At 48.0% G+C, this 26,239-nt stretch overlaps 1 protein-coding gene across 2 annotated transcripts in view; it reads left to right on the top strand.

Moving 5' to 3' along the window:
• Positions 1-26,239, top strand: part of LTBR (lymphotoxin beta receptor) — a 218,580-nt gene that overhangs the window by 129,366 nt on the left and 62,975 nt on the right. The window contains exon 1 of one of the 2 annotated variants that reach the window (XM_063962418.1): positions 9,594-10,072. The exons of the other annotated variant lie outside the window; for it this stretch is intronic. Within the exon in view, the coding sequence (XP_063818488.1) occupies positions 10,004-10,072 (69 nt within the window). The 5' untranslated portion in view covers positions 9,594-10,003. Of the gene's footprint in view, positions 1-9,593; positions 10,073-26,239 lie in introns of those variants that run through there. 2 annotated transcript variants of the gene reach the window in all.

Raw genomic sequence — 26,239 nt, 5'->3', positions numbered from 1 at the left:
TGTGGTGCATTTCAGTTTTGCACAGTTTGCTGACCACCAGTATATAATATATAGCAGTACGGTACAGTAGGCCACTGCTCTACCTACCTCTGTGTCGTCAAGTATACTATCCATCCATACCTGTGGTGCATTTCAGTTTTGCACAGTTTACTGACCACCAGTATATAATATTTAGCAGTACGGTACAGTGGGCCACTGCTCTACCTACCTCTGTGTCGTCAAGTATACTATCCATCCATACCTGTGGTGCATTTCAGTTTTGCACAGTTTGCTGACCACCAGAATATAATGGGTTCACTACGGCTGGCCGGCGGTCGGGCTCCCGGCGCCCAGCATACCGGCGCCGGGAGCCCGACCGCCGGCTGACCGACAGTGTGGCGAGCGCAAAGGAGCCCCTTGCGGGCTCGCTGCGCTCGCCACGCTACGGGCACGGTGGCGCGCTACGCGCGCCACACTATTTTATTCTCCCTCTATGGGGGTCGTGGACCCCCACGAGGGAAAATAAGTGTCGGTATGCCGGCGGTCGGGCTCCCGGCGCCGGTATACTGAGCGCCGGGAGGCCGACCGCCGGCATACAGAATGCCACCCGAATATAATATATAGCAGTACGGTACAGAAGGCCACTGCTCTACCTACCTCTGTGTCGTCAAGTATACTATCCATCCATACCTGTGGTGCATTTCAGTTTTGCACAGTTTGCTGACCACCAGAATATAATATATAGCAGTACGGTACAGAAGGCCACTGCTCTACCTACCTCTGTGTCGTCAAGTATACTATCCATCCATACCTGTGGTGCATTTCAGTTTTGCACAGTTTGCTGACCACCAGTATATAATATATAGCAGTACGGTACAGAAGGCCACTGCTCTACCTATCTCTGTGTCGTCAAGTATACTATCCATCCATACCTGTGGTGCATTTCAGTTTTGCACAGTTTGCTGACCACCAGTATATAATATATAGCAGTACGGTACAGTAGGCCACTGCTCTACCTACCTCTGTGTCGTCAAGTATACTATCCATCCATACCTGTGGTGCATTTCAGTTTTGCACAGTTTGCTGACCACCAGTATATAATATATAGCAGTACGGTACAGTAGGCCACTGCTCTGCCTACCTCTGTGTCGTCAAGTATACTATCCATCCATACCTGTGGTGCATTTCAGTTTTGCACAGTTTGCTGACCACCAGTATATAATATATAGCAGTACGGTACAGAAGGCCACTGCTCTACCTACCTCTGTGTCGTCAAGTATACTATCCATCCATACCTGTGGTGCATTTCAGTTTTGCACAGTTTGCTAACCACCAGTATATAATATATAGCAGTACGGTACAGTAGGCCACTGCTCTACCTACCTCTGTGTCGTCAAGTATACTATCCATCCATACCTATGGTGCATTTCAGTTGTGCGCAGTATATATAGTAGTAGGCCATTGCTATTGATATATTACTGGCATATAATTCCACACATTAAAAAAATGGAGAACAAAAATGTGGAGGGTAAAATAGGGAACGATCAAGATCCACTTCCACCTCGTGCTGAAGCTGCTGCCACTAGTCATGGCCGAGACGATGAAATGCCATCAACGTCGTCTGCCAAGGCCGATGCCCAATGTCATAGTAGAGAGCATGTAAAATCCCAAAAAATAAAGCTCAGTAAAATGACCCAAAAATCTAAATCAAAATCGTCTGAGGAGAAGCGTAAACTTGCCAATGTGCCATTTACGACACGGAGTGGCAAGGAACGGCTGAGGGCCTGGCCTATGTTCATGGCTAGTGGTTCAGCTTCAAATGAGGATGGTAGCACTCCTCCTCCTGCTAGAAAACTTAAAAGAGTTAAGCTGGCAAAAGCACAGCAAAGAACTGTGCGTTCTTCTAAATCACAAATCCCCAAGGAGAGTCCAATTGTGTCGGTTGCGATGCCTGACCTTCCCAACACTGGACGGGAAGAGGTGGCGCCTTCCACCATTTGCACGCCCCCTGCAAGTGCTGGAAGGAGCACCCGCAGTCCAGTTCCTGATAGTCAAATTGAAGATGTCACTGTTGAAGTACACCAGGATGAGGATATGGGTGTTGCTGGCGCTGGGGAGGAAATTGACAAGGAGGATTCTGATGGTGAGGTGGTTTGTTTAAGTCAGGCACCCGGGGAGACACCTGTTGTCCGTGGGACGAATATGGCCATTGACATGCCTGGTCAAAATACAAAAAAAATCACCTCTTCGGTGTGGAATTATTTCAACAGAAATGCGGACAACTGGTGTCAAGCCGTGTGTTGCCTTTGTCAAGCTGTAATAAATAGGGGTAAGGACGTTAACCACCTAGGAACATCCTCCCTTATACGTCACCTGGAGCGCATTCATCAGAAGTCATTGACAAGTTCAAAAACTTTGGGTTACAGCGGAAGCAGTCCACTGCCAACTAAATCCCTTCCTCTTGTAACCAAGCTCCTGCAAACCACACCACCAACTCCCTCAGTGTCAATTTCCTCCTTAGACAGGAAAGCCAATAGTCCTGCAGGCCATGTCACTGTCAAGTCTGACGAGTCCTCTCCTGCCTGGGATTCCTCCGATGCATCCTTGAGTGTAACGCCTACTGCAGCTGGCGCTGCTGTTGTTGCTGCTGGGAGTCGGTCGTCATCCCAGAGGGGAAGTCGGAAGACCACTTGTACTACTTCCAGTAAGCAATTGACTGTCCAACAGTCCTTTGCGAGGAATATGAAATATCACAGCAGTCATCCTGCTGCAAAGCGGATAACTCAGGTCTTGGCAGCCTGGGTGGTGAGAAACGTGTTTCCGGTATCCACCGTTAATTCACAGGGAACTAGAGAATTGATTGAGGTAGTGTGTCCCCGGTACCAAATACCATCTAGGTTCCATTTCTCTAGGCAGGAGATACCGAGAATGTACACAGGCGTCAGAAAAAGAGTCACCAGTGTCCTAAAAAATGCAGTTGTACCCAATGTCCACTTAACCACGGACATGTGGACAAGTGGACCAGGGCAGACTCAGGACTATATGACTGTGACAGCCCACTGGGTAGATGTATTGCCTCCCGCAGCAAGAACAGCAGCGGCGGCACCAGTAACAGCATCTCGCAAACGCCAACTCGTTCCTAGGCAGGCTACGCTTTGTATCACCGCTTTCCATAAGAAGCACACAGCTGACAACCTCTTACGGAAACTGAGGAACATCATCGCAGAATGGCTTACCCCAATTGGTCTCTCCTGGGGATTTGTGACATCGAACAACGCCAGCAATATTGTGCGTGCATTACATCTGGGCAAATTTCAACACGTCCCATGTTTTGACCATACATTGAATTTGGTGGTGCAGAATTATTTAAAAAACGACAGGGGCGTGCAAGAGATGCTGTCGGTGGCCCGAAGAATTGCGGGCTACTTTCGGCATTCAGCCACCGCGTGCCAAAGACTGGAGCACCAGCAAACACTCCTAAACCTGCCCTGCCATCATCTGAAGCAAGAGGTGGTAACGAGGTGGAATTCAACCCTCTATATGCTTCAGAGGATGGAGGAGCAGCAAAAGGCCATTCAAGCCTATACAGCTATCTATGATATAGGCAAAGGAGGGGGAATGCACCTGACTCAAGCGCAGTGGATGAATGATTTCAACGTTGTGCAAGGTTCTGCAACCCTTTGAACTTGCCACACGTGAAGTCAGTTCAGACACTGCCAGCCTGAGTCAGGTCATTCCCCTCATCAGGCTTTTGCAGAAGAAGCTGGAGAGATTGAAGGAGGAGCTAAAACAGAGCGATTCCGCTAGGCATGTGGGACTTGTGGATGGAGCCCTTAATTCGCTTAACCAGGATTCACGGGTGGTCAATCTGTTGAAATCAGAGCACTACATTTTGGCCACCGTGCTCGATCCTAGATTTAAAACCTACGTTGGGTATCTCTCTTTCCGGCAGACACAAGTCTGCAGAGGTTCAAAGACCTGCTGGTGAGAAAATTGTCAAGTCAAGCGGAACGTGACCCGTCAACAGCTCCTCCTTCACATTCTCCCGCAACTGGGGCTGCGAGGAAAAGGCTAAGAATTACGAGCCCACCCGCTGGCGGTGATGCAGGGCAGTCTGGAGCGAGTGCTGACATCTGGTCCGGACTGAAGGACCTGCCAACGATTACTGACATGTCGTCTACTGTCACTGCATATGATTCTGTCACCATTGAAAGAATGGTGGAGGATTATATGAGTGACCGCTTCCAAGTAGGCACGTCAGACAGTCCGTACGTATACTGGCAGGAAAAAGAGGCAATTTGGAGGCCCTTGCACAAACTGGCTTTATTTTACCTAAGTTGCCCCCCCTCCAGTGTGTACTCCGAAAGAGTGTTTAGTGCAGCCGCTCACCTTGTCAGCAATCGGCGTACGAGGTTACTTCCAGAAAATGTGGAGAAGATGATGTTCATCAAAATGAATTATAATCAATTCCTCCGTGGAGACATTCACCAGCAATTGCCTCCAGAAAGTACACAGGGACCTGAGATGGTGGATTCCAGTGGGGACGAATTAATAATCTGTGAGGAGGGGGATGTACACAATGTAAGGGGTGAGGAATAGGACGATGAGGAGGAGGTGGACATCTTGCCTCTGTAGAGCCAGTTTGTGCAAGGAGAGATTGATTGCTTCTTTTTTGGTGGGGGCCCAAACCAACCAGTCATTTCAGTCACAGTTGTGTGGCAGACCCTGTCGCTGAAATGATGGGTTTGTTAAAGTGTGCATGTCCTGTTTATACAACATAAGGGTGGGTGGGAGGGCCCAAGGACAATTCCATCTTGCACCTCTTTTTTCTTTCATTTTTCTTTACATCGTGTGCTGTTTGGGGACTATTTTTTGAAGTGCCATCCTGTCTGACACTGCAGTGCCACTCCTAGATGGGCCAGGTGTTTGTGTCGGCTACTTGGGTCGCTTAGCTTAGTCACACAGCTACCTCATTGCGCATCTTTTTTTCTTTGCATCATGTGCTGTTTGGGGACTATTTTTTGAAGTGCCATCCTGTCTGACACTGCAGTGCCACTCCTAGATGGGCCACATGTTTGTGTCGGCCACTTGGGTTGCTTAGCTTAGTCACACAGCTACCTCATTGCGCCTCTTTTTTTCTTTGGATCATGTGCTGTTTGGGGACTATTTTTTTGAAGTACCATCCTGTCTGACACTGCAGTGCCACTCCTAGATGGGCCAGGTGTTTGTGTCGGCCACTTGGGTTGCTTAGCTTAGTCATCCAGTGACCTTGGTGCAAATTTTAGGACTAAAAATAATATTGTGAGGTGTTCAGAATAGACTGGAAATGAGTGTAAATTATGGTTATTGAGGGTAATAATAATATGGGATCAAAATGATCCCCAAAATTCTATGATTTAAGCTGATTTTGAGGGTTTTTTGTAAAAAAACACCCGAATCCAAAACACACCCGAATCCGACAAAAAATTTTCACGGAGGTTTCGCCAAAAGGCGTCCGAATCCAAAACACGGCCGCGGAACCGAATCCAAAACCAAAACCCGAAAAATTTCCTGTGCACATCACTAATGTTAATGATACGGCTGACAAAATTTGCTATAGACACGCCCACTGGTGCCCTTGCAGCTGCCCGTAACTGCGGACACATTTGCAGCCTTGACGCAGGTCTGGAAAACATCAATTCCTTGATAAATCTATAGTCACCCAGAATGGCCGCCGCAACCAAAATGCCTGATACGTGATTCCCCACATTGCCGCTTGGTGCCCTGTTATTGGTGGATAGTTCCAGCCACTCGTCAATCTGTGTGTGGAGATCCCTCAGCACTATGACTGGTGATTGGCCAGCCACATTGATCAATCAATCTGCTAGGAGCTGTCTATGACAAAAGCTGTCAAACCATGCGGCAACACAGAGCATGGCTGAATTACTGTTTCCGGAGTGTATTCTATGTCTGTCAGTCACTAGGCATGATCCGGCCCAGCCCCCAAAAAATGCCACCTCGCTCCCCCAACCCAGCCTGTACGTGTCAGACCTTTTTCCATCATTAATGTGACCTTGCATCCATCAGAATTGAAGTAAAAAAACAGGCGACTTAGCTAGACCACAACATACACTATATGCGCCTGCCAGGACTGATGATGCTGATCAGCGGCTGCTTCTGATTGGCTGAGTGCATCTTTACATCTCCCACTGATACTATAGTATATCATTATTCATGTGGGTGCTGCGGTCGCTTTGTATTACTATATCAGGAGAGCAGATTCCCATTTGATTTTTAAAAGGGAAGACAATGGATGTTTAGATTTAATTAAAGTTAATGAGTACTTTTACTTTGGGTTCCAATGTATGGACAGACAATGTCTAGGTCGACAGTTAACAGGTTGACCCCATATGGTCGACATGCATTAGGCAGACACTGACAAAAGATCTACATGGACAAAAGGTTGACCTATGAAAGGGCGACAGTGGAAAAGGTCTACAAGTTTAAATGGTCGACGTGGCAGATGTCGACCTTTTGACCTGTCGACTTTGCACATGTCGACCTAACGACCATGTCGACCTAGACAACCGGTCGACCTAGTGCATGTCGACCTTTAGTGGTCGACCCAACGCATGTCGACCTAATGTTTGTCGACCCAACGACCCATAACCCTTCCCTCTGGTTCCCTTACCCCTACACAGTCTTTCCTGCCTGCTGGCAGTGAATGCTGAGCTCGGATCCATCCCATGTGATCAGCCTTGTGTGTCTGATAGACCACAGCTCGGATCCATCCCCTGTGATCAGCCATGTGTGTCTGATAGACCACAGCTCGGATCCATTCCCTGTGATCAGCCATGTGTGTGTCTGATAGACCACAGCTCGGATCCGACCCCTAGGATCAGTCATGTGTGTCTGATAGACCACAGCTCGGATCCATTCCCTGTGATCAGCCATGTGTGTCTGATAGACCACAGCTCGGATCCATTCCCTGTGATCAGCCATGTGTGTCTGATAGACCACAGCTCGGATCCATCCCCTGTGATCAGCCATGTGTGTCTAATAGACCACAGCGCAGATCCATCCCCTGTGATCAGCCATGTGTGTCTGATAGACCACAGCTCTGATCCGTCCCCTGTGATCAGCCATGTGTGTCTGATAGACCACAGCTCGGATCCATTCCCTGTGATCAGCCGTGTGTGTCTAATAGACCACAGCTCGGATCCATCCCCAGTGATCAGCCGTGTGTGTCTAATAGACCACAGCTCGGATCCATCCCCTGTGATTAGCCATGTGTGTCTGATAGACCACAGCTCGGATCCGTCCCCTGTGATCAGCCATGTGTGTCTAATAGACCACAGCTCAGATCCATCCCCTGTGATCAGCCATGTGTGTCTGATAGACCACAGCTCGGATCCATCCCCTGTGATCAGCCATGTGTGTCTGATAGACCACAGCTCGGATCCATCCCCTGTGATCAGCCATGTGTGTCTGATAGACCACAGCTCGGATCCATCCCCTGTGATCAGCCATGTGTGTCTGATAGACCACAGCTCAGATCCGTCCCCTGTGATCAGCCATGTGTGTCTGATAGACCACAGCTCAGATCCGTCCCCTGTGATCAGCCATGTGTGTCTGATAGACCACAGCTCAGGTCCGGCCCCTGTGATCAGCCATGTGTCTTGTAGACCACAGCTCGGATCACAGGAGTCACAGCAGCAGCACAAATGACTGTAGCTCACCGATCGCTACTTCTGCATACCTCCCAACCAGTAACGGCTCTTGCCACGGGCAAGCAGGCTTTTTGCCCGGGGCGCCGCTACCCCTAGGGCGTCACCGCCGCCATGGCAAGAGCTGCTACTAATCCACCCTCCCTCCCCGGCCCCCGGCTGCAGCGGCACAGCCAACGTCGCTGACTGATGCTAGAGGTCAAAATTGACCCCTAGTGTCGGTGCAGCGCTGCTATGACGTCTCTCCTCTCCCATAGAGAGAGGAGCCAGCGCCCGGAGACAGCAGCAGCAGCGGTCTGGAAGCAGGAGCGAGGCTGGTAAGTATTGTGTTTTTTGTTGTTGTTGTTGTAGGGTTTCAAAGTGGTGCTACTATAGGGGGCACATACTGGGGGCACTACTACAGGGGGCACTGCTACTAGGGGCACTACTACAGGGGGCACATACAGGTGGCATAGCTACTGGGGGCAAATCTACAGGGGGCACATACTGGGGGCACTGCTACAGGGGGAACAGCTACTGGGGGCAAATTAACTGGGGCCACAGCTACAAGGGGCAAAGCTACTGGGGGCACTACGACAGGGGGCACTGCTACAAGGGGCACAACTACTAGGGGCACAACTACAGGGGGAACAGCTACTGGGGAAAAATTAACTGGGGGCACAGCTACAGGGGGCAAATCAACTGGGGGCACAGCTACAAAGGGCACAGCTACTGGGGGCACTACTACTGGGGGGCACATACAGGGCACTGCTACAAGGGGCACAACTACAGGGGGCACTGCTACAGGGGGAACAGGTATAGGTATATAGGTATAGGTATACCCGTCCTCCCTTTCACACCTAGGAGAGCAGGGCTGCCAGTAGGCTAGCAGGGGGAGGAAAGAGCCATGAGGGGGTTAAAAGGCTGAGGCAGAGGGGGTAGGCTGCATTCCAGGCCAGAGCTGCAAACAGATCCCAGCCACCCACCCCTTTTGTGAATGTATAATTTCTACTTTATGCCTGTCATCATTTTGTGTTTAAAATAAATAAATAAAATAAAATAAAATAAATTAAAATAAAGAAGATAAAAAACACTGAGAAAAAATGGGACGTTTATGGATGCATTGGTGGTCAAGAATTTTGTAAGGTAACAAGGTTTGTAAAGATACAATCGGTTTGGGTAACCGGGTTGAAAAGAGGTTGTGTAATGTCTATGCATTTTGTCTTTTGTCACAGTTGGTATGGAGATATATGTAGCAGGGCAGGCGGGAAGAAGCGGTGCGCAAGGCAGGTGGAGCAGGGGAGCCAGCTGAGCTTGCAGATTCACCGTCGGCGAGGTGCCGCACGCCAGGCCCCAGCTGTCGGCGGCGGGCCGTCGGCTGCGCACCAGGCCAGAGTGATCTGTGGGGGCTGGCTCCATAGCGGGGGCGTTGCTGAGGGCCTACGGCGTAGGTATGTGGCACGCCCAGTCATAAATCAAGGAGGAGCATGGCTCCATAGCAGGGGCGTTGCTGAGGGCCTATGGCGTAGGTATGTGGCACGCCCCGTCATAAATCAATGATAGGCATTGATAGGGTTTGTGCCTTGCCCACCGTTCTCTGTCCCTACCCTGCAAAATGTAAATAAGGTAATGTTTAATAAAACTGTGGCCAATGATTAAATCCCAGATCTTGTCTCCGAGTATGATTTCAGTAGAGGAGGTATTGGGGTTGGTTTAGCAAGGACGCAGCAGGCCACCCTCTCTCCCTTAAGCTCCTTGCTGTTTTCCTTTTCCAGCTCCTGGTGGCAGGATCCGTCCTGCCCCTCTGCATGCCTTCATCTTCCTCCTCTCTCGCTGGCCCTCTCCCAGTAGCTGGTGTTTAAATGTACTGGATCACGTGCTGCCTTCATAACAACAGTTTTCTTTCTGGGTGCTGGAACTGCCCCTGTATGCTCAGTTCCTGCTAGGTCTCGTGGCCTCTCCTATTCCCTGAACTGACTGCGCCTCACCACCCTCCTCCAGCCCTCCCCTCTGTGTCAGTCACACACTTTCCTGGAACAGCAGGAATAGTGAATGTGCAGTGATGGGAATGTACAGCACCGCAGCCTGTTCCACAAATCTGGAGCTTGTGGCAAAGTAGGATCTTCACCGTGTGGGACGGAGCCTCCAGGGGAGCCTGGCGGAAAGCTGGGAAGTGGAAGCCGGCGATATAAATTATTGGGTCCTGGAGCTGACCGGTCTTCTTGGGGATCTGTGATTGACACCGCACAGTCAGGTTCTTGTGGGCTCAAGGACGTCTAAGCTGGAAGGTTAGGAGTCCATGTGGAAACCTAAGGATGTGACCCTTTAAATCTGGAACCATGAAGAGTCTTCCAAACATGTGTCTCTGTCTCCTGCTTCTGGGAAGCATCTGGGGGAATACGCATCAGGTAAGGGGAGGGGGCACCTCTGCTCCCTGCATGTGGGCTGTTCAGTTTCTGGAACTCTGGTCAGGATACAGTATGAATGTATCAAGTAGAATCAGAAAACTTATAGGAGAATTCTGAAGTTTAGAGTCCTGAATTACTGCAGTGACCCCTTCACTGTGGACACAAAGGATGACACGGATCAGTATTCCATGCTGTCTGTGGGGTGGAATCATGATTACACACAGTATATTGTGTCTGGCTCTCTATGATGCGTTACTATGTTCCAGTACTTTACTCACCTGTGTTAGATGCTATGGGCTTGGGTAATGATAATGAGTGGCTCTAGCTGTTGTGGAACTACAAGTCCCAGTGTGTCCCGTTAGGAGTTCAAGTTCCACAGGAGGGGGAGAGTCGTAGGTTGCTGGCCTTTGATTTACAAAGCTCATTTATACATGTTTACTGTGTAATCGGGTAAAACCACATGAAAACTGATGTGCGCTTTACACTTATATTAAACATGCATTGCACTGTCTTCTGCAAACCAGTGGCTCACCAGCTGTTGTGGAACTACAAGTCTCAGCGTGTCCTGTTAGGCTTTGTAGTTCCACAACAGAGGTAGAGTTTAGCAACAGTCTTTAGGACTCATCCACCACGCATTGGCATACCTCCCAACTTTTTGCAGCTGCGAATAGGGACACCATTGCCCGTGCTCGCCAGAAAATGGGTCATGGCCTCTGGAAAAGGGGGCATGGCGTTGCGGCAATTCCGCGACCCCCTACCACGCCCCCATTTTCATTACAGTGGGGGCATCGCCAGCGCTCTGTGAGCTGCTGGCCGTACCCCCAGTCCCTCTGTCTCCAGTGAATAGACGCTGTGCGCAGAGCAGCCAGTGCAGGAGGCCCCCAACTCCCCCCCCCCCCCCACACACACACACACACACACACACACACCGGGACACTGCTGCCTGTGGGTGGGACCGTGGGACAGTCCCCCCCAAAAAACGAGACTATCTCCCAAAAATCGAGACAGTTGGGAGGTGTGCATTGGGACTAAGGAGTCTATTTACTAAGCCTTAGTTGGAGATAAAGTGCATTGAGATAAAGTACCAGCCAATCAGCTCCTAACTGTCATTATTCAAACCCAGCCTGTGACATGGCAGTTAGGAGCTGATTGGCTGGTACTTATCTCCGTCCACTTTATCTCCGTTCAATGCTTAGTAAATAAACCCCTAATTGCGATGTTGATGGAGTGGCGTGGAAGCAGCAGTGATAGCGCTGTACGGTGATGCAGCAGGAGGCGTCTATTACAAGCAGACGCCTCCTGCTGCAGTAGTGACACGACCTGCATCCTAACACGCAGCATCAGATCACTGCGACACCGCTGAGCGACTTGGGGCATACAGGCCGCCCGTCACAGTTCTTGTAAGAGGCCAGGAAATCTCCATCCAACCGCGGAGATCCTGGCCTATTCCCTACCCCTAAACGGTGGCGACATGAGTCCGTTTTCACAAACGGAGGCCATTCCTGTCCCCTCCCTGCCCCAAACAGCATCAGACTGTCAGTCACTGAGAGTCTGACTCCGTGCTGCGTCCTGTGTCGCAGGACCCTTCAGGATCTGAATGAGCCCCATTGACTGGGGAAATTAGTAAATAGCATGAAAACTAACGCTTTAGGCACGTTTCCAACAGAACGTATTGAAGCGTTTTCATATCTGCAATTTTACAGATACCATCTGGCATCATTGACTGTTATGTGACCTTTTTATTGCTGCTTTCATGTATTTATTAACACGTATAAAGGGAAAATAAAGTAATGGGTTAGAATGAGCGCTTATAGGTGGTCATTCCGAGTTGATCGCTCGCTAGCCGTTTTTAGCAGCCGTGCAAACGCTATGTCGCCGCCCACTGGGAGTGTATTTTAGCTTAGCAGAAGTGCGAACGGTTGTATCGCAGAGCGCCTGCAAATTTTTTTTGTGTAGTTTCAGAGTAGCTTCAGACCTACTCAGCGTTTGTGATCACTTCAGGCTAATCAGTTCAGGATTTGACGTCCCAAACCCGCCCAGTGTTCGCCCAGCCTCGCCTGCGTTTTCCCTGGCACGCCTGCGTTTTTCCGAACACTCACGGAAAACGGTCAGTTGTCGACCAGAAACGCCCACTTCATGTCAATCACTCTGCGGCAACCAGTGCAACTGAAATGCATCGCTAGACCCTGTGCAAAACTGCATCGTTGTGCCCGTACGTTGCGCATGCGCATTGCGCCGCATGCGCAGAACTGCAAGTTTTTAGCCTGATCGCTGCACTGCGAACAAATGCAGCTAGCGATCAACTCGGAATGACCCCCAGCATTCGGATATTTACAACAAGCAACTTAACTTTGAAGAGCTTTATTTATTCATTTACTATCAGTTTCTTACATAGCACAGCATATTCTGTGGCGCTTTACAACTGGAACAACAGTGATAAGTCTGGGTAATAACAAACAGACATAGAGGTAGGAGCAGGGCTGTTTCTAGCCAATTTGGCTCCCAGTGCGAGATTTCAAAATGCGCCCCCCCCCCCCCCATAGATCTAAAAACAAAAAATGTGCGCGCCGAGGGCACACGCGCTCCCGACAAGGGTGTGTGGTCTCATTAAAATGGGCGTGGCCTCATCTGATATCACGCCCACCACAGGAAAAAAAAAAGGCCCCATTTTACACACTACGGCAGGCAAGAGTCCCCATTTTACACATTACGCAGGTACATGTCCCCATTTTACTTAGTGCGGCAGGCACGTGTCCCATTTTACACAGTAGGCAGGCAAGAGTCCCCATTTTACACATTACGGCAGGCAAGAGTCCCCATTTTACACATTGCGGCAGGCAAGAGTCCCCATTTTACACATTGCGGCAGGCATGTGTCCCCATTTTACACAGTATGCAGGCAAGAGTCCCCATTTTACATATTGCGGCAGACAAGAGTCCCCATTTTACACATTGCGGCAAGCAAGAGTCCCCAATTACACAGTGCCGCAGGCAAGTGTCCCCAATTTACACAATGCAGCAGGCAAGTGTCCCCAATTACACAGTGCAGCAGGCAAGTGTCCCTAATTTACACAATGCGGCAGGCAAGTGTCACCAATTTACACATTATGGCAGGTAAGTGTGCCCGATTACACAGTGCAGGAGGCAAGAATCCAAATTTTACACAGTGTGGCAGGCAAGTGTCAAGTGGGGGGGGAAGGAAGGGAGAGAGAGAGACAACTTATATGAAGGATCTTCCCGCTCTTCGGGTTGGCCGTCTCTCCTTCCTCGCGCCTACTCCTTCCAGCTTCCTTGCGTCTCATCCTTCCAGCCCTCCTCCGTCTTCCCGAGTACTCCTGCTCGGGGGGCGGAGTTTCACGGAATGACACCAATGCATCGTGACGTCACGACGCAACCGCGTCATTCCGCGAAACTCCGCCCCCCGAGCAAGAGTACTCGGAAAGATGGAGGACAGGGAAACCGGGACCTGCAAAGTGCCGTGGCGGGCGCCCCGTGCGGTTGCACGGCTCGCCCGCCGCAAGAAACGGCACTGGGTAGGAGGGCCCTGCTCGCAAGCTTACACTCTATAAAATTTTAAACCAAAAACTCTTAAGGGACGGTTTATCATATCCTGGATTTTAGATAATATCAACTACATTCCCAAAGTGAAAATAATTTTTTTCACTCCAATTTAGCATAGTTAAAGGCTCTGCAGTGTAAACTGGTTAGTGAATTAGGCCATACTTGCCTATACTCCTGGAATGGCTAAAATGATGTGATTACAATAGAATTGCATTGTTAGGCCCCGCCCTCTCTTAACGGACCACATTCAAGGCATTTATCTCCCCCATTCTGCCCGCTTCACTAGGAAGTGGGCAGGATGTGGGAGGATTGCCCACTCTTCCAGGGATGCGGGGGACTACCCGAAAAATTGGGTATCTCCTACCAGATCCGGGAGACTAGGCAATTATGGTATAAATTGGTTACTGCAGTGTAAGGGGCCTATTTATCATGAAATATCTGCAAAATATTCTCCAAAAACAGACATTTTCAAGGGATACCTGCAAATATTTAGTTTCCCCCAGATGTACTATGGAGGGATATATCTCCTATATCAGTGATGGCTAACCTTGACATTCCAGCTGTTGTTGAACTACACATCCCAGCATGCCCTGCATCAGTTTTAGCATGGCCAAATAGCAAAACTGTAGCAGGGCATGCTGGGATGTGTAGTTAAACAACAGCTGGAGTGTCAAGGTTAGCCATCACTCTCCTATATCTTCCACGGTCTCTCCATTTCTGACAGCATTCTCATCCCCATAGGTTTCTAGGGTGATGATCGAAATGCATTAGGTCGATGGGGTTAAAAGGTCAACATTGAACAGGTATACAGTAGAAAGGTAAACAGAGTCAAAAGGTCGACGTGGAAATGGCTGACAAAAAAAGACTGACCCAAATTTGTTTTGGTTTTTTGGGTGTTTTGTCATTTTTCTGTCACAAAATAGCCCATTAGTTACTGCGTCCCCCCTGGCATGGCAAGGGAGCTTTGGGCAAGGTGCCTCGCTCCGTTACCGCTGCGCTTGGCCCAGGTTACTATTCCCAATTGTAGTCCACGTGGATCGTAAAGTATGAAAAAGTAAAAAATAAAAATAAATAAATTGTGCCGACCAATCTCATGTTGACCTTTTTGAACCTGTCAACCTTTTGAACTGTCTACCTTTTACATGTCGACCTTTTGACTAGAGATGAGCGCCTGAAATTTTTCGGGTTTTGTGTTTTGGTTTTGGGTTCGGTTCCGCGGCCGTGTTTTGGGTTCGAACGCGTTTTGGCAAAACCTCACCGAATTATTTTTGTCGGATTCGGGTGTGTTTTGGATTCGGGTGTTTTTTTCCAAAAACACTAAAAAACAGCTTAAATCATAGAATTTGGGGGTCATTTTGATCCCAAAGTATTATTAACCTCAAAAACCATAATTTACACTCATTTTCAGTCTATTCTGAATACCTCACACCTCACAATATTATTTTTAGTCCTAAAATTTGCACCGAGGTCGCTGTGTGAGTAAGATAAGCGACCCTAGTGGCCGACACAAACACCGGGCCCATCTAGGAGTGGCACTGCAGTGTCACGCAGGATGTCCCTTCCAAAAAACCCTCCCCAAACAGCACATGACGCAAAGAAAAAAAGAGGCGCAATGAGGTAGCTGTGTGAGTAAGATTAGCGACCCTAGTGGCCGACACAAACACCGGGCCCATCTAGGAGTGGCACTGCAGTGTCACGTAGGATGTCCCTTCCAAAAAACCCTCCCCAAACAGCACATGACGCAAAGAAAAAAAGAGGCGCAATGAGGTAGCTGTGTGAGTAAGATTAGCGACCGTAGTGGCCGACACAAACACCGGGCCCATTTAGGAGTGGCACTGCAGTGTCACGTAGGATGTCCCTTCCAAAAAACCCTCCCCAAACAGCACATGACGCAAAGAAAAAGAGATAGTATACTCGTAACTAGTATGTATGTATAAAGAAAGAAAAAAAAACCACGGTTAGGTGGTATATACAATTATGGACGGGCTGCCGAGTGCCGACACAGAGGTAGCCACAGCCGTGAACTACCGCACTGTACTGTGTCTGCTGCTAATATATAGACTGGTTGATAAAGAGATAGTATACTCGTAACTAGTATGTATGTATAAAGAAAGAAAAAAAAACCACGGTTAGGTGGTATATACAATTATGGACGGGCTGCCGAGTGCCGACACAGAGGTAGCCACAGCCGTGAACTACCGCACTGTACTGTGTCTGCTGCTAATATATAGACTGGTTGATAAAGAGATAGTATACTCGTAACTAGTATGTATGTATAAAGAAAGAAAAAAAAACCACGGTTAGGTCACTGGTATATACAATTATGGACGGGCTGCCGAGTGCCGACACAGAGGTAGCCACAGCCGTGAACTACCGCACTGTACTGTGTCTGCTGCTAATATATAGACTGGTTGATAAAGAGATAGTATACTCGTAACTAGTATGTATGTATAAAGAAAGAAAAAAAAACCACGGTTAGGTCACTGGTATATACAATTATGGACGGGCTGCCGAGTGCCGACACAGAGGTAGCCACAGCCGTGAACTACCGCACTGTACTGTGTCTGCTGCTAATATAGACTGGTTGATAAAGAGATAGTATACTACTAATATTATATACTGGTGGTCAGGTCACTGGTCACTAGTCACACTGGCAGTGGCACTCCTGCAGCAAAAGTGTGCACTGTTTAATTTTAATATAATATTATGTACTCCTGGCTCCTGCTATAACCTATAACTGGCACTGCAGTAGTGCTCCCCAGTCTCCCCCACAATTATAAGCTGTGTGAGCTGAGCAGTCAGACAGATATATAATATATATAGATGATGCAGCACACTGGCCTGAGCCTGAGCAGTGCACACAGATATGGTATGTATGTGACTGAGTCACTGTGTGCTGTGTATCGCTTTTTTCAGGCAGAGAACGGATTATAAATAAAAGTGGTGGTCACTGGTCACTATCAGCAAAACTCTGCACTGTACACTACTGAGTACTCCTAATGCTCCCCAAAATTAGTAAATCAAGTGTCTAAACGGAGAGGACGCCAGCCACGTCCTCTCCCTATCAATCTCAATGCACGTGTGAAAATGGCGGCGACGCGCGGCTCCTTATATAGAATCCGAGTCTCGCGATAGAATCCGAGCCTCGCGAGAATCCGACAGCGTCATGATGACGTTCGGGCGCGCTCGGGTTAACCGAGCAAGGCGGGAAGATCCGAGTCGCTCGGACTCGTGAAAAAAAACATGAAGTTCTGGCGGGTTCGGATTCAGAGAAACCGAACCCGCTCATCTCTACTTTTGACCCAGCCGGCCTATTGCATGTTGAGCATTAGTGGTCGACCTATTGATTGTAGACCTTTTTAGTGTAGATCTATAGACCGGATCCCAGTTTTCTATAAGGTTTGTGAAACTGTCAGATTTACCAAGTTCTGGAATACGTAGCTTAGCTCCGATACGGTAACGTCATCTCCAGGTGGCGTTGTCCCTATAGTAGACTATGAGCTTCTAATTTGCAGTTTTTATTTGGAGAGGGAGTCTGTGGCTCCCTCTCCCTTGGCCCCTGGTGACGCAAGCTCCGGCCGATGGCCACGGGATCTGGTCTCCAGATCGACATTAACTATGTCGACAGGGTCTCTAGGTCAACATGTTCTAGGTCGACAGTTCAAAAGGTCGACATGAGTTTTTCCCAATTTTTTCTTTTTTTGAACTTTTTCATACTTAGTGATCCCCGCGGACTACGATTGGGAATAGTAACCTTGCCCGAAGCATGGCGAGTGGACACGGTGCACTAATTGGGGTTCCTGGTCACTGTACGGAGAAAACACCAAAAAAACATGAAATACTAATTTCGACCTTTTGACCTGTCAGCCTTGTCTATATCGACCTAGAGACCCTGTCAACCTAGTTACAGTCGACCAATAGTGGTCGACCTAGACACTGTCAACCTAGTTACAGTCGACCAATAGTGGTCGACCTAGACACTGTCAACCTAGTTACTGTCGACCTTCCATACCACACCCGATGGCCACACATGCTCTTTGGCTGCCGGGACCTGACCAGGAAGTAGTGTGGTAGTGTGACGCTATCACTCGGCTTCCGGCTCTTCCCCTGGACGCGCAGTTATCAGAGCCCCTTCTCCTGGCAAGAGTATTTTAGTACATTTGCGGGAAAATGTGGGCAAAACATATTTACCACGTCCGCATTAAATGCAGATTGTGATGAATTTGCCCCTTACTCTGACAAGTATGAAAGTAAAATATTTGATTTCTCGGTAATATATATATATATATATATATATATATATATATATAGTATAAATGTGAATAGCTGGAAAATGTGTTTCCTTTGTACCATATTGGCCTTGCTGTTTGCGGCATTACACCGTTAGAGGCGGGGCCATAATGACACAGGTGTGCTCTGTACACAATACGCTAGCGTATGCACAATTGTATTTTCTGGGCAGTGTTCCACTGGTTAAACAGTCACACACTATTATTATGTCTGCACAACAAATACCCTGGCCGCTCCCATAGACATCAACTGGGGTAAGTGTTTATTGTGGCTGCTGATGCAGTAATAGCTACAGTCAGTGAGATTACTGGGGTAAAGTCCTGTATATACCGTATAACCATCTAGTGCAGAAGAAAGATGTAAATTACACACATACAGTATACAGTATATATATATATATATACACACACATATATATTTACAATATTTTGCAGGAAAATTTTGTATTCCCGGAATGTACTAAGGGGGGACTGCAGCATACAGTATATCTGCTGTTTTTTGGGAGAGGGATATAAAGGTAATGTTTGCTCGCACATGGGGGGTAATTCCAAGTTGATCGCAGCAGGATTTTTGTTAGCAATTGGGCAAAACCATGTGCACTGCAGGGGAGGCAGATATAACATGTGCAGAGAGAGTTAAATTTGGGTGGGTTGTGTTCAGTCTGCAATCTAATTTGCAGTGTAAAAATAAAGCAGCCAGTATTTACCCTGCACAGAAATAAAATAACCCACCCAAATCTAACTCTTTCTGCACATGTTATATCTGCCCCCCCTGCAGTGCACATGGTTTTGCCCAATTGCTATCAAAAATCCTGCTGCGATCAACTTGGAATTACCCCCCATGCTCAGTAGCACTGCTCAATGCCAGGAAGTAAAGTGATCAGCCGGGATGGACTCTTATTATTATTATTATTATTATTACTACCAGTTATTTACAGTATATAGCGCACACATATTCCACAGCACTTTACAGAGAATATTTTGGCCATTCACATCAGTCCCTGCCCCAGTGGAGCTTACACTCTAATGCTCTATATCATACCTCCCAACTGTCCCAATTTCAGCAGGACAGTCCCGCTATTCAGACACTGTCCCGCTGTCCCTCCCGCTGGTCGCAGTGTCCCGCAGGCGGGGGGGGGGGGGGGGGGGGGGGCAGTTGGGGGAGACTTAGATCACCACTGCTCTGCTCTGCAAAGCAGCCGGTGATCACTGAATAGTTGTGCACGGCATCTGAACAGTGCGGGGAGGAGAGCAAGGGGTACCCCCCAAAATAACAAAAATGGGGTTCATAGCGCGATGCCCTGCTCTTCTCCTGAGGCTCCACCCATTTTAGCAAGGCTCCACCCCCTTTACTGCCGCATCTTCGGTACGGCATGTTCTGCACTGAAGAGAACAGAAGTTGGGAGGTATGCTCTATATTCCCATAGATTCACATACGCACACGTTTGCGCCACGGTTAACTTTTGTTGGAGCCAATTAACCTACCAGTATATTTTTGGATTGTGGGAGGAAACCGGAGTACCCGGAGGAAACCCACGCAAGCACAGGGAGAATATACAAACTCCACACAGTTATTGCCATGATTGGATTCGAACCCATGACCTCAGTGCTGTGAGGCAGTAATGCTAACCATTACACGGTCTCTGCTGCCCTCTTATCAGGCCAGTGATCATGTGACTGTGCCTTAACACATCCCATCGAAAATAGATTTCTTCATTTTCCGGTGCAATGCGCATTCTTAGAAGGGGATCTGAGTGGACAGAGATAAAGTACCAGTCAATCAGCTCTTAACTGTCATTTTTCAAACACAGCCTGTAACATGGCAGTTAGGAGCTGATTGGCTGATACTTTAACTCCGTCCACTTTATCTCTCTCTCTTTCTAAGGCTTAGTAAATAGACCCCTTAGTTTGGGGAAAATGTCTTAAAGCTTGGAGAGAGGTCAAATACTAACCAATCAGCTCCTAGCTGTCATTTTATAGTCTGTGTTTGAAAAATGCCAGGAGCTGATTGGTTGGTACTTTGGGGGTCATTCCGAGATGATCGTAGCTGTGCTAAATTTAGCACAGCTACAATCATTCACACTGACATGCGGGGGGACGCCCAGCACTGGGCTATCCCGCCCCACATGTCAGTGCTGGCCCCCCCGCAGAAGTGCAAAGGCTTTGCACAGCGGTGATGCCTTTGCACTTCAAGAGTAGCTCCCGACCAGCGCAGCTTTAGCATGCTGGCCGGGAGCTACTCATCGCTCCACGGCCCGCTGCAGCTGCGTGTGACGTCACGCAGCCGCTGCAGCCCGCCCCCCGTTCGGTCCGGCCACGCCTGTCAATCAGGCAGAGGCGATCGCAGCCCTGCTACGGCCTTTGGCTGTATAGCATGCGCATGCGCAGTAGGGACCCATTCGCTCGGCTGCGATATAAAGCAGCGAGCGAACGGGTCAGAATATCCCCCACTATCTCTCTCCACTTTATCTTTGAAACATCTCCCCCTAGATCAGCTAAAATCCCTATAACAAACAGAAGATAGCCAATGGCTCTCCAGCTGTTGTGTCACTACATCTCCCAGCATGCCTTACATACTGACACTTGTAGTTCCACATTAGCTGGAAAGTAAAGTGTTCCGTGCCTGAGTTGCACCATATGTGATATTATTACTGGTATGAAATCTGAGGTCACAACAAGTTGCACGTTACCACCTGGAATAAGGAAGTGAAATATCATCCAGCACACATTGCAGTAGAAATAATTGACTTTCTGCCAACTTGTGTTTATGAGTTGTGTAACATTCCATTACAGAAACACTGTGTAGTTAAATGGTCATTTCCGTTAGCCATTTAGGGGTATATATTTATTACTGTACATCCGACATTTTTTATGCAATTGAGATGATCGCAGTGCAGTATTGTAAATTGCAGTTGGGTGCCGGGACAGAGCTTGCGAGCAGGCCCTGCCCAGCGCAGGATTGGACCACGGTGATAATTACTGTACCGGTATATTTTTGGTTCTTGATTCAGACCGTAGTTGCCGACTTTTGGGTTGCTCTCTCCGGGAGAGAGCAGCCGCTCGGCTCAGCAGGGGGGCGGGCAGTGAGGTGAAGAGGGGGCGGGACGGGGGCAGACCAGAGGCGGGACGGACCAGAGGCGGGACGGGGCGTGGCTGCTGGATCGTGTCATGTAAGCCACGCCCCCCACTGTGTAATGCCGCAATTACCGGCATTTATACAGCAGGGGGCATGGCTATGATGACGCGATTCAACAAGAATCGCGTCATCGCCTGCCCGGACCGCCCACTTCACTCGCTAAGTGGGCAGCCAGGCAGGGGTGACCCCTGAAATCGGGAGACTTGCCTGCTCTTCCGGGGGGCCGGGAGGGTCACCTGATGTTCGGGAGCCTCCCGGCCATTCCGGGAGGGTAGGCAAGTATGATTCAGACCCAGCGGGCCTTATGCACGTATGCAGCTATCAGTGAGGGTTGATGGTAAGTGATCCAGAGGGATCTCGCAATTTAGCAGCCCCCAGAGAGAACCGGTGAACAGCAGCAGATTCTTGTGATGCTGGAAATTTGTGGCTTTCCCCCTGAAAACGGGATATCCACCAAATCTGTTTTGATAAATATATACCCCTTAGGGCTCTCTTGGGTTAAGTGGCATGGTAGTGGCAAATGCAGGATTTCTAGAGGAGGATTTCCAAATACAATACACAATCTCTCACTACTGGAATAGCTAATTATTTCACTTGTGATTTTGTTAGGAGACCTGCAAAACATGCACTGTGTGGGGTCCTGAGGACCGAGTTTGAGAAACTGTGGTCTATAGTATAGGCTGTATCAGACATAGTTCAATAATATAAATAAGGTAAGTGGTCAGGAAAAGGTGAACTATACTATCATAAATAAATATACAAACATAATAGAACCAATACTGCACTTTCTAAGCACACATTCTCCCACCTCATGGTAAGGCTCCTGTCTCTTCTTCCTGGTAGCTGCTCTCTGGTCCAGAGCAATGATTGAGGATGCAGATGCACACACACACACACACAGCAAACTTGGTATAAGAAGCTGCTACCACTGGGCATGTGCAGAAGCTCTGCTTTGTCCTTTATACTCCATGTAGTGTCGGCAGCTCTAGTAATCATGTTATATACTATTGCTATTGTCATAATTTGAGCCGCTTGCCAAGAGGAGGGGGGGTTTCGGGCAACCAGAACCCCCCCCCCCCCTGCATTTGTCTATGCATGGGGCAGCGATACAGAAATCGGTTCCCGGCTATTTATTATTCCGGGGAACCAGCAGCCCCAGTTGTCGCGCATGCACAGAGATGTTTGCCCCGGAGGGGATCCAGTGAGTGAAGCCTCTCCGGCTTTGCTGGTCCCACATTACCAGGTATGGCTAATGCCTTCCTGAGATGAGATTAGCTATTGGATGAAAAGCAGAGTCAGCTGGAGAGTCTCCATAGATGCAGATGGGGAGACAATTAACACCATGATTATCCTGAAAGAAATCTCAGATTTCCAGTATGAACCTTTTGATAAAATGAGAGAAGCTGAATAATCCGTTTCCCTGGTGAAAACATCAGGAAAACAGATCCCATGAAACATATGAAATTTTCCATATTGCTAGTAATATTGCGCAGTGTCCTAATTACTGTAGTTATAGCTTTCAAACTGCGCGATCTATTCATGAAGCAGTGAAAAGAGTGGAGAAGTGAGCCTGAGGAGAAGTTGCCCATGGCAGCCAATCAGCTGTTCCGTGCAATTGTATAGTATGCAAATTATAAATGTTACGTCACTGCTGATTGGTTGCCACGGGCAACATCTCCACAGGCTCACTTCTCCACTCTTTTTAACTGCTGCATGAATAGACCCCTGTAAATGTACAGAATATATGTATTTCCATAGACTAATATACACAGTAGCTGTTCTATGCAGCGTTGCTGGTTATTACAATATTGTATGTGAGGAAATTATCTTTTCATACCTTCGTCCGAATGGAAGGAATGAAAATTAAATATATAATTAAGTATATATGCTGTACCACATTTTTCCACTAGTATTTTTCCTATACTACTAATCGTTGGTTACTGGACAACCATATCCTTACCTCCTAAATTCTGCATCATGCTTTTATGGTTGTAAATTAAAGCTGCATTAACAACTACAATGGCAAATAGTTTTGTTCGCCAAGCTTACATGGCTGCAGAAGAGAGGTGAATTTTGGGGAGATCTCTTGGTAAAGCTGGGAAACCTCCCGTATCTACTTCACTCCCCTGGTGAAACGGGCAGATGGAGCTGTGATGAGGTGAAACGCGCTGCCACACTCTCTACACCTGCTGGCTGGATTATCTGAAGGGAGATAAGATAGTAGGCAGGTATGAATTGGGGGAATCTTATGAGTTAAGGAATTCAGGTGTAAAAAATGTCAGGTACAGTACCTTTTTTTATGGTCTGTACCGATTTTTGGCTCTTCAAACTTCCATTGAAAGTATAGGAAAAGGGACGTGGCCACGCCTCATTTATCCGTGGCCACGCCCCATTTACCCGTGGCCACACACCCTTTTCGCATTTGTGCCGATTTTTATGTGTTAAATGTTGGAGGGTATGAAATGGAGCATTCTCAATTACAGTGGCAATGACTGATATGTCTTCTGAAGCCTTGTGATTAATGGGCAGAATTATTAAGCATTTTTATTGACTAAAATAATGTGAAAAAAAGTGTTTTCACACCCTTTTCACATTATTTTAGTATCACCTGAATGTATTAAAGGGCTTTTGGAGCAGTTTTCGTGAAAAACTGCTCCAAACCTTTTCTTTCTCATTTTTCTTATAATAGGAAATGCGATCTGGCCAAATGTATTTTCAAATAAATGTACAAAGAAAAAAAAAACCCCGCAGGGTTCACTGCGATATGCTGCCTCCTGCACAGCTTTCTCTGCCTGCTGACAGAGAAAGCTGTGCGGGACCTGGCCAGGGTGATCAGCTCTGTGTGGGCGGGCTGTACTAAAGAAAAAATGCTGTAAAACCCCTGTTTTCGGGGGTTTTACTGCATTTTCAAATGTACTATCACCCGACCGCCGCGTTTTCGCCGATGAGGGTATCAGCATCTCTGGATGGCGATACCCTGTAGAATCCTATGGGCTTGTTTTCGCCGACCCCCCCCCCCCCCCCCCTCCCTCCCTCCCGGCATACCTTCCTCCAGGAAGCCTGGAGCCAGAAGGTAATCTCCTCACCCTAGGAATGCAGCCGGAGGTCCTTTTGGCTGCAGGGGGGAAGAGGAGTCGCTGGGGACAGCCTGCTGCCTGCTTCCTGGCAGGGGAGCAGTTGAAGATCCTGGGCAGGTGACGGAGACCTCCCGCACACCACCTCACAGGTATCGCGGGGGGCCTCCGTCACCGCATTCCGATATTGATCGCATATGTTATGTGCATCCCGCCCTAAGTCTGATGGACACACAAACTGATCACTGTGAAAAAAATAATGTAAAAAAAAAACATTATATCCACCTACATCCAGGAATTGATTTATACTCCGGGAGGGCTGCCGGTCATCGGATCCTCTTCCTGCTGTAACCTCTGGTGCTGTAAGGTAAGCTGCATCACTTTATTGCACCAGGGCTCACGCAGCAGCAAAGGAGGACCCGATGACCGTCAGCCCTCACCGGAGCACCGATCACCGATCCCTGGGTGTAGGAAGTATGAGCAGCGGTGGGGCGGTGGTGGCGCAGGGGCGATGTCGGTGGGTGGCGGTGGCGCATGCACAGCACATACTCTAGGTATTTTTTGTGAAAAAAATACCCCGATAATGTTGCGGAGGGCATTTGCAGGGACAGAGCTTTCTTACAAAACTCTGTCCCTGCATGCGATAATTCCAGTACTGATCCATGCAATGTAATCAATTATCGTATTGCTGATTGGGTTGATTTTATCACATCACATCCTCAGATGCGGATGGTGATAAATCGGCCCCTAAATATAAGCAAATGACACTGAGTTAATAATTAGCACTGCGAATTGCCTTAAATTAAGTACTGAATGTGGACTATCCACCTGTGCAAAGATAAGAGTGAGCCAAGTACAATCGCTCTTCTGGTCATTGTATTCTGTATTCTTCATGCTTCCTGTTCCAGTACTGATAAAGAGAATGATGAGGAAAACCATACCGCACTGTCAGGTTGGTGCTTTCATACTCAGAACCCGAGAAGCCGATAGTGTTTCATTCAACCGTTAAATCTAGAGAAATACTGACGTCTCCCCTAAGACGATGCAGCGAGATATGGAAGGTGCCCTGTCATGCTGCATCTCTGTGATGCTTGAAAATCCCCCTGTTAGGGAAATGAGGCAGATGCATTACACAGAAACAGATGTCGCAGGGATTATTCTGTGGTTTGTTATTGTATTAATGACTTATGTCATAGGCAAACGCGGGGGGGGGGGGGGGGGGGTGTTCCGGTTGCCTGGAAACCCCCCTCCTCTTGGCAAATGGCTCAAATTATGAAAACAGTAGCAATGGTATATAATACAATCACTAGGGCTGCAGCTACATAATGCAGTGTAAGGGACAGAGCAGAGCTGCTGCATATGCCCACTGGTAGCAGTTTCTTCTACCAAATTTACTGTGTGTGGTTCTGAGTTCTCAATCAGTGCACTGGACCAGAAAGCAGCTACCAGGGAGAAGAGACTGGAGCCTTACTATGAGTTGGGAGAATGTGTGTTAAGAAAGTGCAGTACTGGTTCTATTATGTTTGTGTATTTATTTATTTATTATGGTATGTTTAACCTTTTCCTGACCACTTATCTTATTTATATTATTTAAATACAGTATGTTTCATACAGCCTATAATAAACCATCTATAGTATTCAATATTAATACTTTATTCCATGTTCGACAGAGTGGAAGATTGTAGATTGCATTTAGAAACCCCCCTCTAGAAATCCAGTGTTTGCCAGTGGATGTTACAGCACACAAGAGCAGAAAGGGATTTGCACAAGCAGCTCGCATTCTCTGCGGTGGTTGTTGGTCCACGGAGGATCATAAAGCATAAATAATAATAGTAAAAAAACATTTATATATATATATATATATATATATATAAAGTTTTGTTATACAATACAGAAGCGACATAAGAGGTATGGGAAGTTGCAGCATAATTTGGGGGGGCTGTGTAGACAAGAATAGGTAAAATGTTTTGGGAGGATACAGACAGATATTCACGGGATGCGTTTAATTTGCTGCAATCCCACTAGACGGAATCCCGGAGCACCAGGATTATTCCAACTCGTGGGTGTCCATGACATTCTGGCGGGCGCGATGCCTCTGTCGGGATATT

The sequence above is a fragment of the Pseudophryne corroboree genome, chromosome 3 (assembly GCF_028390025.1).
Source record: "Pseudophryne corroboree isolate aPseCor3 chromosome 3, aPseCor3.hap2, whole genome shotgun sequence".
Lineage (NCBI taxonomy): Eukaryota > Metazoa > Chordata > Amphibia > Anura > Myobatrachidae > Pseudophryne > Pseudophryne corroboree.
Note: the sequence above shows the minus strand (reverse complement) of the source record. Positions and strands in the feature narration are given on the sequence as shown.